General features: G+C 45.4%; 1 protein-coding gene across 5 annotated transcripts in view; it reads left to right on the forward strand.

Moving 5' to 3' along the window:
- AKAP13 (A-kinase anchoring protein 13) overlaps nucleotides 1–19,194 on the forward strand; it is a 245,430-nt gene that overhangs the window by 60,126 nt on the left and 166,110 nt on the right. For all 5 annotated transcript variants that reach the window (XM_080980205.1, XM_080980207.1, XM_080980208.1 and 2 more), the window contains exons 2-3: nucleotides 1,301–1,392; nucleotides 18,263–18,306. In XM_080980205.1, coding sequence (XP_080836331.1) covers nucleotides 18,274–18,306 — 33 coding nt within the window. In that variant the 5' untranslated portion in view covers nucleotides 1,301–1,392; nucleotides 18,263–18,273. The remainder of the gene's footprint in view (nucleotides 1–1,300; nucleotides 1,393–18,262; nucleotides 18,307–19,194) is intronic.

A 19,194-nucleotide genomic window follows, 5' to 3' on the forward strand; every position in this document is an offset into this window, starting at 1 on the left:
GGGAGTTGTAGGCCAAAAACATCTGGAGGGCCGAGTTTGAGGAAGCCTGCTTTAGAGCATCCCTAAAGCCTAAGTTCATTTTGATTCTGCTCTGAATTCTGAAACCATGAGTCTAGATTCATATTTACATGGCATTGTTGACATCCATCTGTCTTGAGAGACAGTGGAGTGCGTCTCCAGAGGTGAAGTTAAACAATCACTGAAGTGACCTCCCCCAAGTGCAAGGCTGGGCAGTGTGTATGGAGGTCCTGGGCTCCCCAGACAATACCCCTCTTCTGCCTTGCTGATGTGGTCCAATGGAAAGCAAGAGCAGTACATTTGGCACCAGTTATGCCAAGTTAAGTCACTTGCAGCTATTGCTGCCCCTTGACCAAGTTCTCATTGTTAGTGGTAAATCCCTGCCTGGAGCTGTGCTCACCTGGTTGAAGAGGGCCCTTCCATGTGAAAAGGTTCCTTGCAAATAGAAACCTAGTGTGTCCGGGATTCTGTCATGATAGGTTTCTATTCGGAGGCAATTTTTTGGGTGCAGAGGACCAGTTCGTGTGAGTCCTTACTGCAAAATGTGCAACCAGAAGTAGTAAGCTCAGTCAAGGCTGGGACGTTTGTATGCATTTACCAGTTTGGTGAGAATTTCCCCAAGTAATATTTATATCTCTCTTGCAGCGCTTTCCCTTCAAATTTTGATTAGGTCTTAATTTACAGTTAAAGGTGATTAAAATATCTGGGGCAGATTTTATTGCACGAGAATTACTGTTGGGTAAAGTTGAATGGTGGGTTTGTACCCTTTTCACTTTCAGAAAGTTCTTGCGATTGTCCCTTAAAAATTGATACATATTTATGTCACCAAAATGCAGCAGCCACAAATGCCAGTGTTGCCAAACTTCAAGGTTTGCAGAAGTACAAAACACCTTAGAACAACAACAACGACTTCCAGGTTATATTTATAAATAGATTAAATCTTTTAAAAAATATTTCTACCTCAACCATAATAATAATAATAATAATAATAATAATAATAATAATAATCCCCCAGGGAATATGAATTAAACAACCCAACTTTTGTTCTCTCTCTCTCTCTCTCTCTCTCTCTGTGTGTGTGTGTGTGTGTGTTTAATCTTAATTTTCATTCTGTTTTGTTTTTCTTCTTATGTGTTAATAAAGTGAAAGTTTTGTTTAAATACAAAGATGTTGAATTAATAAAGGATCAATATATATGCCAAACAGTTAAATAGACTAGTCATTGTATTGTTGGTAAGTTCCATGTTTTCTACTTATGCACAATGTTTTCTCTTTTCTCTAGGGCTCTGCCATAATTTATGGTGATCTGCTGTGCCTGATTCTTGGGGTTTGGCAGAAGTTGCTGGAGCTTGCATGCTGCTTCATGCAGTTACAGTAAGTTAAAAAACACACACACATAATAATCTATATCTTTTTATGGAGATTTCCAATTGACCTGACACCACAGAATGCTAGACTAGATAGCCTGTTGCCTGATCCAGCAGGTCTCTTACATTCTCAGGTGCTCATGCTGTAATGCATGTAATGAGCTGGGATCCAAAGTTGTGTCCAAGGGGCTTACACAGGGAAGGCAAGTCCTGTTCAAAGTAGACCCATTGAGTCAGATTCAACCAAGTTGCTGTGCTAGAGCAACAAGTCCCACTAGTGCAACTGTACATTTCTCCCCCTGCCTCTCCCCAAATGCTTGGAAGTATCAGGAAAATCCTCCAGAACAGAATTGGGGGTGGGGAGGGAGAACAAAAAAATATTATAAAAAAGAGGCTGCTGGATCAGGCCAATGGCCCATCTAGTCCAGGATCCTGTTCTCACAATGGCCACCCAGATGCCTGGGGAATAAATCTTAAAGCAGGACCCAAGCAGGACTCTGTGGTTTCTAGCAACTGGTGTTCAGAAGCATTACTGCTTCTGTCTGCCTGTGAAAGAAGGGAGATTGTTTTGTCTGGTGAGCAGAAATGCTTATGCTGATGGAATGATCTCCTTAGTAAGCTTTTTAAAATTTATTGTGACACCGACTTCCACCTAAAGAAATAAAGCAACGTGGCTTAATTTAGGTCCATTCATTTCAATGTGTCTGCTGTAACTTGGATACAGCCCATTGACTTTGACATGCTCAGTGTTGATTTTTGGCTCTTGAGCAGCAGAACAGCTGGATCACACATTGCTTTGGGAAGCCCCTCCACCCCGCTGTGTGTCTGAAAAATCTTTTGTTGTGTGACATTGGGGGGACTATTATCAATGCCAAGCCTAAAGCACGCCCCCACCCCTGGTGTATGGAAATTGCAGGACTCCATCAGGCCCAGTCTCCTGTCTCTAGGAAGCCCACTTCCACAAGGAGAGGGGATGCCCAACAGCTTAGATGGCTTTAAAAGACAAATTCGGTGACTACTAGCCAGGATTGCTTTGCATGGCCCCCAGTGTCAGAGGGAGCGTGCCACTGAATAGCAGTTGCTTGCATTCTGCTTGCAGATTTCCCGTAGGTATCTGGTTGGCCACTGCGAGAATACGATGCAGGACTGAATGGACCATTGGTCAGATCCAGCAGGGCTGCTCTTAAGTACTTAGTCTTCCAGGTGTGGCAAGATAAATCTTGCTTCAATGTACTCAGTGTACTCCTTGTGAATTTGCACTCTGAAATACTTGTTACTACTTTAAACAAAAAAAACAACAACAAAACCCTGCAGTTTTCCAAAAAGCATTTAAACGGAACAAAAGTATGTTCTTGTGTTGGATGTTAGCTCTTGAAATATTTTGCCCCTGGCTGTACCTTATTTCACCCACCGCCAACCACATTGCTGGGCCAGAAGTGGAATCGGTTAGTTGGTTTTCCAGCCTGTCTGACCTCTGCTTATTCCAGCTAAAACCACTTCCTCCCCCCTATTTCTTGAGTGTTGAGTGGGAGGGTATGTTTATAGAGGGAGAACAGTGAGATAAATGCACACATACTCCCATAATCTCATACATGCACCTCATTCTCCAAGAGCCCATACTTATGTCTCCAAACAGCACCACTCTCACGCACAAAATCGAGGGACAGTGGTACCTTGGTTTAAGAACAGCTTAGTTTATGAACAACTTGGATTAAGAACGCTGCAAACCTGGAAGTACGTGTTTTGGTTTGTGAACTTTGCCTTTGAAGCAGAACATATTCTGCTTCATGTTGAGTGTGTTCCATTTTAAAATTGAGTCTCCCGCTGCTATGGGAAAGCACACCTTGGTTTAAGAACGGACTTCCAGAACTGATTAAGTTCATAAACCAAGGTACCACTGTACTGAAGTGCAGAACACGTTAGAACAGAAAATCAGAAATGTTGGTGCTCAAGATGGAGAATCCAAATGGTGCCTTTTCTCTCTATGGGTATAGTTCTCAGAGTGGTTAAGTAGTCAGTCCCTCTTCACAGGGAACTCTGGGAACTGTAGCTCTGTGAGGGGAATAGAGTGTCTCTTAACAACTCTCAGCACCCATAACAAACTGCAGTTCCCCAAAATACCATGATATTGTTCTCAGAGTATAGTGCAAACGATCTCTGGTACAGCATTACTGGGGCTTCGCAGTTGGAACATATCACAACAAACACTTGGTGCGGCTGTATTCTGGACAAGTCAGAAGTTGTTTAGTTGTCTTAAGGAACTATTGAGTTGCTGCTTTATTTTCCAATTTGATAGCAGATAGAACAAGGCTATGTTTGGAAAGGGCCACTGCATAAAAATAGTCACAGAATAGAGTTATCTAGCTTTGGCTTTCAGTTCCGCATACCTTTCTGAAAAGTAGATTGAGTCATCGCGGGCAGGCAATTGTGTATTCTCCGTTCAGCTATGTGCATCAATACTTGTGGTAAAACAGTGAGCATTGTGTTACAGATTCTGGACAAGGGAAAGAGGCTTATGACGAGGGTGAGCTCAGTCAGTATTATTAGAGCCAGCTGATAATCCTTTTACACACCCCTTACCGCATCGACAATATTTCTGCTTTATCCGAAACGAGAGTGCAGAAAGGGCAAGAATGGTGAGTGGCAGACAGTTGCTTCCTGGCAGGGTTTCTAAAATGGTGTTTGTGGGAGTGGGGTCTTTTGCAGAATGGACAGAAGTGGAATGGAGGAGAAGAGCAAGACGCCTGGATTCAAAGAGGAGGAAAGCTATTGCTGTCCTCCCTTCCCTCAGAGGATGGCCGATAAGATGTCTATTGGCATTATTTACTTCTTGTCCCTGTTTTGTCTGCTTGCAGCACTTCCTTGGATGAGGGAGCTGGAGGCTGCATTTCTTGGAATTTTGAGTGAGGCGTGTTGAAAACTTTGCAACATTTCTTCCTGGAACCACATTGAGCTATTTGCAGAAAGATTATTTTTAGGCGCAGGGGAAGCTGCCTTTGTACTGACCATTGGTCCATCTTGCTCAGTAGGTTCACAGCAGTTGGCAGCAGATCTCCAGGATTGGGAGATGCCAGGGACCTTCTGAATGCAAAGTGAATCCTCTACCCCCTGAGCTTTAGCTCTTCTCTTTAAAGTTCTCATTCTCTCTCCCAACCCTCCAGTTTTTTGTTTTGTTTTTTTAAAAAAACTGATTTGCTTAGGAAATCCTATCTGCTTCTGTACCAGTCTTGCAATTCTGGAGTTGCTGTTCCTGTTAGTTGTGATGAGGCAGCAACCAGTCACTGTGGCTATTAATGACTTGAGTGGACAAATGCTATCATGCAGTATAAAGCAGTTTCCTATATTCACATGTTCCTAAGAAGTATCTAATGGCAGGTTGAAGAGGATGGAGGTTTAAGCTGTGAAAGAGAGCTTCTTGGGAAATTGATGATGAAATTGAGGCGGTTGGCCCTATTAAGAACATCTTAGCAAGCTTAATTGAGTTGGTTTTAAACATAAATTAAATCTGCCTATAGTTGCATATAAGGGGCACGGGTGGTGCTGTGGGTTAAACCACAGAGCCTAGGACTTGCCGATCGGAAGGTTGGCAGTTCGAATCCCTGCGACGGGGTGAGCTCCCGTTGCTCGGTCCCTGCTCCTGCCAACCTAGCAGTTCGAAAGCACATCAAAGTGCAAGTAGATAAATAGGTATCGCTCCAGCGGGAAGGTAAACGGCGCTTCCGTGTGCTGCTCTGGTTTGCCAAAAGCAGCTTAGTCATGCTGGCCACATGACCTGGAAGCTGTGTGCCGGCTCCCTCGGCCAATAAAGTGAGATGAGCGCCACAACCCCAGAGTCGGCCATGACTGGACCTAATGGTCAGGGGTCCCTTTACCTTTACCTTATAGTTGCATATGCATAAAAAGCAATTTGCGTAAGGAAAAATACTTCTGTTTTTAGCTATGTTACTGCCACTGCCATCATAGAAGAGGCATTCTGCCCTGCCTGTCCGTGAGAGGGGGTTACCTCTTGTATAAGTGCACATTCTACCTATGTGTTTTTTATGTTAAGATTTGTTTGATACAAGTCATTTTTAAAGCCACCTTCCTGATTTTAATTAGTCAACCTGATTGTTGCAGCCTGTAATGGTTCTAGGGGTTGCTCGTGCGTAAGCCGGTGCAAACACCTGGCTGGATTGCCTGAGTGAACCTTTCCTGTCCGGACAGCCACTCACCCGTGGCTGTCTCAATCGCTGGCAGAATCCGTCAGTGGGCATTTCTTAAACTTCTTCCAGCACAGAAGCTCTTTGACGCCTAGTCTCCGCCTACTCTCAGCGCGGAAGCCTTTTGCGCAAGGAGGGCGTAGGCAGCGGAGGACCTCTACTCTCCCTGCTGGTCCCCGGCAAGGAGTCATGGGATCGCCTCGCCGCTTCCCCCATCTGCCCCCCCTTCTCCACTGGTGCTACGCTGATTCTCTTCCCCAGAAGATGGGCTGCCTCTCCCAATCCCGGGACACTCTCCGGAATCCCTCTGGATTTTGCTCTCTCCCTCTGGCACTGATGGCAGTTCCCTGACACAGCCCTAGTTGGTACCTTGCACAGAGGAGATGAATAGGGTTGCCAAATCATAGCAGTGATGCTGTATGGCTACATGAAGTGTCATTGTTGGGCAAAACAGAGCTAAGGAATTGCAGGAGAGGGCTTGTGCATGCACAGTTATGTGTGCTCACTAAGATGTGCAGAGCATCACTGAGAAGAGAGGTAGGCTAGAGTGTTGGGGAATCCAATGTGGTGTAGTGGTTAAGAGCGGTACGGTAGACTCGTAATCTGGTGAACTGGGTTCGCGTTTCCGCTCCTCCACATGCAGCTGCTGGGTGACCTTGGGCTAGTCACACTTCTTTGAAGTCTCTCAGCCCCACTCACCTCACAGAGTGTTTGTTGTGGGGGAGGAAGGGAAAGGAGAATGTTAGGCACTTTGAGACTCCTTCGGGTAGTGATAAAGTGGGATATCAAATCCAAACTCTCTTCTTCTTCTTCTTCTTCTTCTTCTTCTTCACTTGTCTTTTCTAAGTACTGTATAATCCAGTTGCAGCCCAGACCAGCTCCTGTTGTAGGTGCTGCCTGACTACATTCTGGGTGGTGCAGTGCAATTCCCTTTGCGGCAGACAGGATACTGCTGGGGAACATACCTTGGTGCTCTGTGAGTGTTGCACATCTTAAGAGTTGTTGGCTCTCATCAGGAAGCCAGAAACTGGGGTTGCAATTTAAACACGGAAGAGATCAGTTTGTGGAGCTCCTCTCAAAACAGTTCTGAAGAAGGCATAGGCGTGCCTTGCTTTTAACTTTAGTGCGGCCTTTTTGTAAAAATATTGTCTGCTTTAAAAAGCAGCTTTGTTTATTTTCTTTCATGTCTGTATTTTGCTAATGACGTTGGCCTGTTTTGGGTGTCTTGTGCCCTGATGATTTGCTGAGTCTTCCACCAACAGCTCTGAGCTTGAGCTTCTTAATCGAGAGGTCTGGAGGGAGGCAACACAAGAACAGGCCTTCTCTGCAGTGGCTCCCCGTCTGTGGAATGCTCTCCCCTGGAAGACTCACCTGGTGCCTTCATTATACACCTTTAGGCGCCAGGCAAAAATGTTCCTTTTTAACCAGGCCTTTGGTTGACCTGATCAACTTTTAAAATACCCTTATACCCTTTTAAAATGTGGCTCTTTTGGGGGGGCGGCATTATTGAGTTATTGCTTTTATTTTAATTTTATATACTGTGACCCTTTTATGTGAACTGCTCTGAGACCTCCCGGTATAGGGCAGTACATAAATTAAATAAATCAGCAGCAGCAGCAGCAGCAGCAGCATTCTCCAGTGTCCTATCTTCAGCATGATCTGTTCCCAGGGATTTTGAAAGTATTGCACTTTTCTGTGAAGGGTGCCCAACGAGCCAATGGAAGTTACTAGAGGCTGACCTCTTCTGTATCTCTTCAAAACAACAACAGATTTCAGTATTATCCAACACTGCAGCTCCACTGGCACAACATACCGATTTGTGCACATCAAAACTTCCTCTTCCTTTCCTTTCCTCTCCAGGTGGGGGACCCTCTGGAGCAGATTTGGGGGTAGGGGTGGCATACATACATACATACATACATGATGTTATTCGTATGCCACCTTTCCATAGTTAAAACCATGCTCAAGGTGGCTTACAACATGAAAAAACAACATAACTACAAACATAACAAAAGCAGTAAAAAACAGTAAAACACCCCAAAAGACACAACCAAATTAAACAATTTCTACTATGTTTTTATATATGCTGAAAGCTGCCCATAGTGACTGGGACAACCCAGTCAGATGGGCGGATTACAAACATTGTTGTTGTATTTTATTTTTATTATTCAATCATAAAAAGGTATAAAATAAAGATACAAAAACAATATCAAAACCAGCAACAGCAACAACACTCCCTGCGCCAACAGAAACCCCTAAATAGCACTCTGTTCAGCAGTCTCAGCTTTTGTAACTAGCGTCAGTCAGGGCCCTCCCCTCTCAGGCCAGGTGGAAAAAGACCTGCAAGGCAGGGAGCAGGTCTTCCCCGTCTCAATGCTGATGACAAGACATGGGGTGAGGAGTGGAAATTGGAAGTCCTATTGTGCAAGTGCAATCCTGCTTCTCCAGCATTGTTATACAACCCTTTAAACAACTCAGCTGAACTATTAGCTTGATCCGGTAGTATAAATTGCCTGTTTTTAATCAATAACAATTAATGAAATAATAATAATAATAGTTGCCTGATAGAAATCACCCAAAGTGTAGCAATCAGCAGAAGTTTTCCTAATGGGGTGTGTTGCTCCCTTGAAACAGGGAGGCCTTCCAGATGATGTTGGACTACAACTCCCATCCGGCTTTGCTATTGGCTGCACTGGCTGGGGCCGATGGGAGATGAAGCTCAGCAACATCTGGAGGTTCCCCACCCATGACTTAGAGGGTGCAGGGCCTGCTATGTGGTTCACACGACTTTGTCCCGAGCGCATCACCTCTGTTCCTTTCCCTTTCCCCAGCATCTGCCGCCTCCCTCTGCCTAATGGTAGGACTGACCCTGATAGTTGGACATGTCTCTGTGATGTGCAGGGCGACAGCCAAGCGAGCTGGACCTCAGCATTGCTCTTTGTTGATCTTAGGGCATGCCCTGGGATGTGCCCGACACTCCCCAGCAGTGTAAGATCAGCCATGCTATTGCGTGGCGAGTTCCCGCCCCCCACCAGGATAAATAAAGACACGAGACACCATAGCTTAAGGTTAAATGGGCGAATTAGGCCACAACTTTATTGAATTCAGGAATGAGAGGCATTGGCTTAGGCATTGGTCCTAACGACTATCCGGCTCCAGCCCATTTGCTGGAGACACGGGGAAGGGTTAACACTATATCGGGGGAGTCTCCTGCCAAGGCACGTCGACTAGGAGCTCCCCCGGGTCACCGCTCAGGGGCGTGCCTTTGGCCCACACCTCCATAGGCTTCGGACAGGGCCATGCCCCCCGGAGTCCTTTAACGGACCACCCTTCGCTCACTGGGGGGAGGTGATGGCGTTCCTCCCCCCCCCCCCACATCCTCTTAACCCCTTCTTACCAATGCCTACCGCCAATGCCGAAGAGTTGTGACGAGTTGCTACGAGGTAGGCGAAAAACCAAATGGCTGTAAATTGCCAATTGGGAAAAATTCCTACCATGCCCCATGTGGCGACGGACCGAAGTCCATAGCAAAGTCAGAGACCTACCTAAAGCCCACCTAAAGGGAGGGAGGGTGGGAAAACGTGGGGGCTAGCCGGCGAAAAGAGGGCGAGCCCCCTCCGTGCCGGCCCTAAATAGGGCAGACCCCCTGCTCTCACGGGGGCTGAAACCAGCCCCCGCTCACGTGGGGGGTGGGCGTGAAGCCCGCAACCCCACCTCCTGGGCAGGCCGGAAGTGGCTTTGCGTGGCGAGTTCCCGCCCCCCACCAGGATAAATAAAGACACGAGACACCATAGCTTAAGGTTAAATGGGCGAATTAGGCCACAACTTTATTGAATTCAGGAATGAGAGGCATTGGCTTAGGCATTGGTCCTAACGACTATCCGGCTCCAGCCCATTTGCTGGAGACACGGGGAAGGGTTAACACTATATCGGGGGAGTCTCCTGCCAAGGCACGTCGACTAGGAGCTCCCCCGGGTCACCGCTCAGGGGCGTGCCTTTGGCCCACACCTCCATAGGCTTCGGACAGGGCCACGCCCCCTGGAGTCCTTTAACGGACCACCCTTCGCTCACTGGGGGGAGGTGATGGCGTTCCTCCCCCCCCCACATCCTCTTAACCCCTTCTTACCAATGCCTACCGCCACACGAGCAATCGCTCGCCGCCAATACTCTCATGCCTGAAACCAATCCCTTACACCCTTTGCTATATCAGTCAGCCACATGTCATTTCCCGCATCTGAAAGATGCACGCCATCAAGCCAAATATCATTTCCCGCATCCGAAAGATGCACGCCATCAAGCCGGTAGAGGGCCTCACAGTTGCCCGGGTGGTCAGTGACCCACCCACCCAGGGCTGCCACTCTACGCACCACCGCCCGATCCAAGGCTTTCCTAGCCTTATTTGTGGCTATCGGGCACCTGCTCTCTCTCCAAACCCGGCTTTCCATCAACAAGGCCCAAAGAATGGTGATGTTTGGATAAGAGGCCTTAAGTTCCTCAAAGTCACTAAAGAGATGCCACACCAAGTCAACTGCCTTTCTGTAAGCTAAATCCTTTTCGCCAAACTGGATAACTAAAGCATCCGGGGGGGGCCCACCGCTGCCGCTCTGGCCCTAATTGCGGGCAACATTCCGGCCCAGCGCATTCCCCTCCGAGAGTTCCAAGACATATTGATGTAGTTAAGGTGCGGCCCGAGACCGGAATTGATGGTGCGGACCCTGGCCCAATGCACAATGCTGTGTCCGATTATCCAGATGCGCGCCCTCATAGCTCCTGCACCCTAGGGTCCCCGCTAACCGAGCGCATCACCTCTGTTCCTTTCCCTTTCCCCAGCATCTGCCGCCTCCCTCTGCCTAATGGTAGGACTGACCCTGATAGTTGGACATGTCTCTGTGATGTGCAGGGCGACAGCCAAGCGAGCTGGACCTCAGCATTGCTCTTTGTTGATCTTAGGGCATGCCCTGGGATGTGCCCGACACTCCCCAGCAGTGTAAGATCAGCCATGCTATTGTCGTGGGACATTTGTCTGCCCTTACTGATTATTCTTTTGTGAGCCTAGCAGGAGAGCTTGAAAGACACTGTTGTAGGGAAATCAACTCCCCACAACCGCCTCCTCCCACCCCAAGACTCCTCCTGAGCAGGAGAACCAAAAAAAGCCAAACCCTTTCATGCTTTGAGCAGCCACTGACAGTGATCATCTTCCCTTGAGGCTCTGTAAACATCCTTGTTAAACGTCAAGGATGCAACACAATTGTTCCTTTGTTTAGACTTTAAGCTTGCATCTCTCACCTCTTTTCTCCCACCACCCATCTGTGGTCTCTTCCTCTACTTCCCCCCTTCCTTTACAATTTTTTTTTTGCTGCTTTGAATAGCTCACTTATAAGCAAGTTCCACTTTTGTCTCTGTAACTGTTTTGCCCCAGTGAGCTTCCCTTGCATAACTTCCTTTGGACTACTCCAAACGTAGTCCTTTCTCCTAGACATCGTGTTGTCATCCCTTGTCATGTGGCCAAGTCATTTGTAGCCAATAGCCCTGGTTTTAAGAAAGTTCTACGTGTGATTACATAATGAATTCTGTACCCAGGAAATCCAGATTTTGCACAAAGAAAAGCTAAGTTCTGTGCTCTGTGGGGATGGGGGAGAAATTTGATTCAGTTCGCCTCTAAAGATGAATCTGTCAAATCCGCACTTTCTGAAGCAATATGAGAACCAAAACACAGCCATCCTTCGAAATTGTGCTTGTTTGAATTTCGCAGTTCTCCAACCAACCATTGTTTACAAAAACACATATATTAGGTAAAAGTATACCTACAGATGAATATATTAATGAAAATAAGATACAACAACTCACTGTCTAAAGAAAAATTGCTTGCAGAAATACGTACATTAGTCAAAACTGCATAGAAAAATGATGAGGAGAAATTTGCACTAAAGCACTGGTAAGTTTTCATGAGGATTTTATAAACCACAACTTCTTGCAGAAATTTGGAGAACTAAATTTAAGATTGGAAAAAGTGAGTAACCGAGAGAACAAAAACTGACAGATCTTGCTATCCTTAGCGCTCACTATAAATTTAGGGAAATTGAGCATTTAAAAAAATTTTTTTTTTGCTTTTCTTCAGTTTTTGCACCCAGAAAATCTGGGTTTTCTGTTACTGGGGAAAGGCAAGAAACTATTCAGAGCACTGAATCCCCGCCCCAAGATTTCACCTAGTGGAAATCTTACTTGGCTGCTTGGTTTCTTAGAATCTGGTAAGTGTCGCTCAGAAACTTTCAAGTAAATATTTGCAGCCACAAGGTCTAGATACTTGATTTCACATAAAATGATAGGTGATGTTCCGAAGCTGAATTCTGAATACAGTTTCATATTCTTTTCTCCTATGGAATTCCAGCAAATATCCAGCCCTGGGTACAGCTGTGTTTTACCATGTGCAAACCACAGCCCCTGTGTATGATGTTCTGCCACCCATCCCAGTTCTCTTCATATGCAGACTGGTTCTTAAAACTTGTGCAACCTTGCCACTGGTTTGGTGTTGTTTGCTCCCTCTTATTTGACCTCAGCACCCCTAGATGACCTGTTGTATGCTAATTGGGTAAAAGCCTAGTGTATCTCCATACAGTACTCAATGTAATTATTTTGGTATCGGCCACTTGGCATGTCTGCTAAAACACGGAGATCAGAAATGTGTCCGGTTTCTCTTCACTGGAGATTTTGTCCATTAAACGAGTTTAAACAAAACTCTTGACTTACATTGTGTTCTTGTTGTTGTTTTTTAAAGAAACAGGTTATTTATTTATTTTGCAACACATGGGTTTTAATTCCTCAGTGGGAAAGTTTGTTTCTTGCTGAGATTAGTGGAGTAGATCTGAAGCTGGATCTAGGCACCAGGCTCTTTGCTGTATATTTGGATTTGAGCTTCATGTGGAACACCGAAATGTAAGATCTGGAGGGCACCAGGTTGGGAATGACTGGCCTACACTGATTTGGCAGCAGATCTTCACGGTTTCAGGTAGGGTTCTCTCAGGTAGGGTTCTCTCGGCGCCCTCCCTGGGAGATGTTGGGGATTGAATCTGAGACCTTCTGCAGATTCTCTGCACTAAACTGCAGGTTTTCCCTGTGCCACAAAGAATCAGGGATGAATGGGTCAGACTCCTCTTGGGCAGAGCTATAATAATGCCTGAGAATGGCTTAATTCACATTAACCATGAGCATGCACAATCAGACACAACAGGCTCCCTCTTCTGTGATGTTGGTACACTTCAATGGGTAGCATGTACTCAGCCGGGGCTGAGAGTTTGTAGTGATTCTGCAGGAGCACTGAATAATGTAGAATGTGGTGTTTCTGCCAAGGCTTCAGTTTTCTTGGGTTTCATCTCAAAGGGGAAAAAAAGAGCAAAGTTTTTAGTACCCCTGCATTGTGATAAGATGCAGCATGAGCAATGCTTATTAAAACCAGAGGTAATAGAAATGTGATTTGAAATTAGGCCTCAAGAGGTTTGTCACTTGCTGCCCTGCATAGCTGCTCCTTACCTCCCGCTGATTAGCAAAACCCAAATAGGCAAGTTGTGCTAATTTGTGGGAAACTGACTCAATTTGTAGTTTTTGCCCATTCCAAAACTTGAATATTTTTAGCTTGGAAAATAAACAGGATACACAGCTCTGGGTGTATTTACAGTCATACCTCGGGTTGAATGTTCTTCGGGATGAGTGCGTTCGAGTTGCGCTCTGCGGCAACCCAGAAGTAATGGAGCGCGTTACTTCCAGGTTTTGCCGCTTGCGCATGCGCAGACGCTCAAAATGACGTCACGCGCATGCGTAGAAGTGCCGTCGCTGGTTACGTTTGCTTCTAGATGCAAACGGGGCTCCGGAACGGATCCCGTTTGCATCTAGAGGTACCACTGTATACCGAAGATGTGTACCATTTTATACTAGTTTAGCTGTCATGGATTCCACTAGAGAATTCTGGGAAATTTAGTTTTGCAGGGTTGCTAAGAATTCCTATGGCTTCCATCCACCATGCTTGGGGCGTGTGAATGGTTATTAAATCTTGTTTAAATCAGTAATACAGATGCCTGCTAAAAAGAGGACAAGGTCCTGTTGTGTTGTGCCTTCTTCCAAAATTTGAAAAGGAAACATTTTTGGGCATTGTCATGCAACCCTTCCTAAAAATAGCCTTAATATTTTGAATTGAATGCTTTCTTATTCACAGTGCTCTATTCCTTCCCATAAATCTCTGCATCCTGTTTCTGCAAGAAAAGAAAAAGATGATGTTACCAGAGCAAAGAATCTGTCTTGTTAAATGTACCAGGAGCAAATTGTTTGCGTAGTACGTCTGGCAGAGAGTGAAATGGGAGAATCGTATAACAATTGTATAACAGCAATACTAATGCCATACATGGAGAAGTTTTATCAGATTCTGAAAACGTTTAAGGAACAGTTAATAACTGAGGTTTGCATGAGCTACGAGCTATTAAGGTAAGAGGCAACCAAGTATGGTTATGCTTTTCAAACTGTAAGGCGTCCCTGCGTTTGACAAATCTTTAAGAGGCTTGTTCAACTTAGTGTTTCTTAAGAAACCCATACAGATGCCCAAAGGATACTAGAGTGCTTTTTAAATACACACATTTAAAGTGATGCTGTTTTTTAAAATTACTTTTTCATTTCCGGTATTGAAGCATTAATAACTTTGAATGAAAAATAAAATTAGATGGATTAAACAAGGAAGTGGGGTAGTGGCAATAGCAAATAAGTTTAGCTATAGAAAAAGCAGAGGAAGTATTGTCAGTCGATTATCAAACTCCACAATCGGATAATAACCCCTGATCATTGACCATGCTTGCTGGGCTGATGGGAGATAAGGTTCAATTACATCTGGAGGGCCAAAGGTTTCCCATTTATTGGAACCAACCAAAAAATTATATTCTTAGTTGTTCTTTGGGCTAAACTTAGTGTGACACAGGAGATGCATGGAGTGCAATGGATGCTAGTAGGGGAATAGTAGAGCGGAAGGCAGGGAGGCCAGCAGTAGGGGGCGCCAGAGTAAATGGCTAGTGGAGCAAGAGCCTATGATTGCTTGAGCCAAATGATTCTAGTTTATTCTCAATCTTCCTCCCTGAGTTCTGCAAGGGCAACGTGGAGACCTGGCTGATAGTCAGGACCATCTCCTGGGCTGATTGTAGCCTGGTGAGGATGGGTTGGTGACAAACTGAGGTTGGTGGGGTTGTGGCCCACTTACCCATATGTATTAGCCTGCTGGCAAGTTTTATTTAGTCTAATGAAGTAGCCCTGGATAGTAGGGAGACTGAATGTGATCAGATCAGAGCAATGTGTGTGTACTTAACCCTATACTCACACAGGGGAAAACTGTAGCTCAGAGTCCTGGCTCCTGCCCAAGAATCACAGCAGGTGCACTTTCTTGTAAGTAAAGAAGCCAAGCTTTATTCTAGCAATTTGACAGTGCAAACGCAGCAAAAGTAGGAGAGCAGGAATCAGTCCAGATGCCCTAAGGCTCCAGCGATGAGGCAAGGATCAAAACAACTTAGGAGAAGTGCTTCAAGGTTCCCCAATCACAGTTCAGGGACAAGGCCCAGGGATCAGGATTCCAGGATCTGCTGTGTGAGGCTGCATGTCTGTTCCAACAACAGGTCCTGTCTACCCGCCAGGCAGTGTTAGAAACTGAGATACGAAAGCTAGGAGCTGAACGGCACCTTAAACCTAGGTTATGGGCTCAACAATGGAATGTCTAGGCGTGCTTTTTTTATAACAAGGATACAAAGCTGAAAATGAATGACCCGCAGCTAAAATGTTATGTTAATTTTTCATATGGTCTAGGCCTCATCTGAAGACTTCAAAAAACAAAGCCATGCTTTCCCTGCATGCACTCCTAATATTCCTATTGAGGGTCTCTTCTGCAGTCTTCAGAGAGTGGCTCGGAAGTGAGGAGGCAGAAAAAGCTCCTCCTTTCCTTTTGCTCTGTAGACAAGTAAAAAAGGCTCCATAGTAGCTTACATACTGTCAATTAAAATGAAACAGTCACTGCCCACAGACTTACAATCTTAAAAACACAACACACAAGGGAAATGGAATAGGGAAGGAAGAGGAAAAATCAAGCTCAATCGCCAATTCTTGAACAGTTGTTCTTACATGTACCAGCTTGCACTGTTCAGGGGTAGGAGCTGGTCTGCCATATCATAACTGATGGAGTAAGTAAGGTCTGTTTCCCATCTCCCCTATTGATGCAATCTGATGGAAAGGCAGAGTTTTTAATTTTGGGGTCTTGAGCTTAGAGTTGCAGTGTTCCATGGGGCAAATTATATGCATCACATGTTTATACCTGGGGAAATTGGTTGTTGGGCAACAAAGAAAACTAATAATCAAATTTGTGACAGATTCCAAAACAGATGGAAATTGGATTTCATATGCTGGTCACTACAAAGCAGCTGGGGGGGGGGGGAGAGGATGAAACAAGTTGGGGGGGGGGAACTTTAGTAGACCAAGTTTCCATGTTGTGCAGAACTTTTTTTATATAGTTAGGGTGGTAAACAGACCAGGGTGGTGGTAAGTGGAGATGGGTGCTGTCGAAGCCGTTATTTTTGCATCTTGCTGAGAACAAGAAATACAACAGTGGTTGTTTCCCCATACCTGGCAACACAAAAACTTATTACCCTGTAGTGTCTCCATCCTTAGACATAAGTTCTTTGATGGGCAGTGAAGAACTCTGTGCGTGTTTTTTTTGTTGGCCTAATAAAAGTATTGCCTTTATAATGGATTTGAGAATATTTCTTATGGACCATGACTTTACTGTGTGACTCTGGAAGTAGCAAATAGTGTGCAGATATCTGCTGGAGGATTCTAACCTTGAGTCCTTCTAACAAGGGATAATGGGTGGAGGTGGCAGTGCCTTGGGCATTTGACACCTTCGTTTAGGGCTTTAAGTAGATTAAATCATTTCAGAGATCCTGATTTGATTAGGTTAAAGGTCAGGCAGAAAGAGGCAGCTGCATGTTCTGGAGATCCCAATGAGTTTCTCTCTCGCATTGATTCAGTATCAGTTCAGGTCATCAAATAAACACACAACTATGTTGTCTTGTGTGCCTAAAGTTTTGCTTTGCATATTCTCCCAGGCAATGTGGACATTCTTTTAGTCAGGATACTAGGGGAATACTTAAAATGTTTCTTGTTAACCAGTGATAGGTTAGTTTTCTGATAAGTTAAGCAGATGGCGTGTGGGGAAAGTTGAAAGTGAAGTTCCTAATGGCAGCTATTGGCATGCTCCAGACCTCAGCCACATAAAAGGTGCTTGCAGATTTCAAGACCCCTGGTTTTGTCTTTGCTGTTTTTTTTTGCATCTAGCAACCCTGGAAGGTGAGGTACATTTGCATTGACAGGTGTAGCTGTCACATTCAAAGGCAGCTAGTTGAGTACTGTGACTTAGGTATGCATCTGTGTCAACTGTGATTGTCAATAATGACTTTAGGATTGTTCTCTTAAGAAGAAGAAGAGGAGTTTGGATTTGATATCCCGCTTTATCACTACCCTAAGGAGTCTCAAAGCGGCTAACATTCTCCTTTCCCTTCCTCCCCCACAACAAACACTCTGTGAGGTGAGTGGGGCTGACAGACTTCAGAGAAGTGTGACTAGCCCAAGGTCACCCAGCAGCTGCATGTGGAGGAGCGGAGATGCAAACCCGGTTCACCAGATTACGAGTCCACTGCTCTTAACCACTACTCCACACTTAAGGGTGTAAATCTACCGTATTTTTTGCCCCATAGGACACACTTTTTCCCCTCCAAAAAAGAAGGGGAAATCTGGGTGTGTCCTATGGGGCGAATGCAGGCTTTCGCTGAAGCTTGGAGAGCGAGAGGGGTCAGTGCGCACCAACCCCTCTCGCTCTCCAGGCTTCAGGAAGACATCCGCAGCCTAGGTAGCCCTGTGGGAGTTCCCGCAGGGCTGTCTAGGCTACGGATAGCAGCCTGCTTCCCGGAGCACGGGCGCGCTGAAAGCAGAGCGCCCGGCGCTTCGGGAACACATCTGCTGCCTAGGCAGCCCTACGGGAGTTCCCGCAGGGCTCCCCAGGCTGCGGATAGCAGCCTGCCGCCCGGCGCGCGGGGCGCCCTGAAGCAGAGCGCCCCTCGCGCCGGGCAGACATTGGCCAGCCCCACAAGCTCGGGGGACGGCGGAGAGGCGCAGCGCCGCCATCCCGCTGTTCCCCGACCTGGTTTTGGGGGAGAAATAAAGGAAAACATTTTTTCCTTTATTTCCCCCCCCAAAAACTAGGTGTGTCCTATGGGACGGAGCGTCCTATGGGACGAAAAATACGGTATATATTTCAGCATTTTGTGTCTTGAAAACCTTCAGATGACGTTTCTCTAATTTGTTCCACTGTGTTTGACTAAAAAAAAAAACCCCCAACAAAAACATTTGCCATTGAGAAACTGAGTAAAATAACACCTTCAAAGTATTTTTAAGCATGACCATGAATGATCTTGGAAATAATGTATGAATTTTTAGTGTTTGTTCTTTTTTAAAATATTGGACCGAATCTTGTGAAACCTTAACACATAAGCACAAACTTTTATGTACTAGATGCCACTTCATCAAGTGGATGTTATTTTTGTGATGTGGATGTTGGAAAATTATTCTGGTAATCCTTTTTTCTTTTTTCTTTCCTTTCTTTTTCAGCGTTCTGGGTCATGAAACTTAATCCACAGCAAGCTCCGTTGTATGTGAGTAAAACTTTTTTACCTAATTTTTCCATCCATGTGGGTTATTGGAACTAAACTTCGATACTCTTTTTACCTAATGACCAAATGTCCTTTGAAAATCCATGCTACTGAGAAACAATTGCATTTGTTTGAAATTATAGTATTGTTGACGAGAAGTTAAAACTGGACCCAATTCCAAGATTTACTGAAAGCAGCATATAATTTAGAGTACAGTCGTACCTTGGATCCCGAATGCCACAAACCTGGAAGTGAGTGTTCCGGTTTGTGAACGTTCTTTGGAGCCCGAAAGTCCGACACGGCTTCTGATTGGCTGCAGGAGCTTCCTGCATCCAACTGGAAGCCATGGCTTGGTTTCTGAACGTTTTGGAAGAATTGAACCTTGACACCTTCTGCATGTAAAGGAGATGTACTACCACTGTGCTCTGTTCCTCCTTCATGGCTGAGTGGGGATTTGAACCTTGGTTACTCAGGCCTAACCCCTGCACCATACCGGGCGATTAGTGTAGGGTTGCCATACGTATGGGATTTCCTGAATATATCTGGAATACCGCAGTCATAAGCAGCGTCTGGGTGGAAAATGGCAAAATGTCAGTGAAAATCCCGACTTTTGGCAATGTATGGCAGTGTCGTTTTTGCCAATTTTCCTTAAAAGGGCCCACAAATGTCGTCCTTTGCTATTTGGACAAAGAAGCTCAACAACTTTGGCAAAAAATAAAAATTCTCTCTGGATTTTAACCGTTTTAAATATGGCAACCCTACCGTATTTTTCGCCCCATAGGACGCACTTTTCCCCCTCCAGAAATGAAGGGGAAATCTGGGTGCATCCTATGGGGCGAATGCAGGCTTTCGCTGAAGCTTGGAGAGCGAGAGGGGTCGGTGCGCACCGAC

Source organism: Podarcis pityusensis, assembly GCF_964106645.2.
Source record: "Podarcis pityusensis genome assembly, chromosome: 14".
In the NCBI taxonomy this organism is placed as follows: Eukaryota; Metazoa; Chordata; class Lepidosauria; order Squamata; family Lacertidae; genus Podarcis; species Podarcis pityusensis.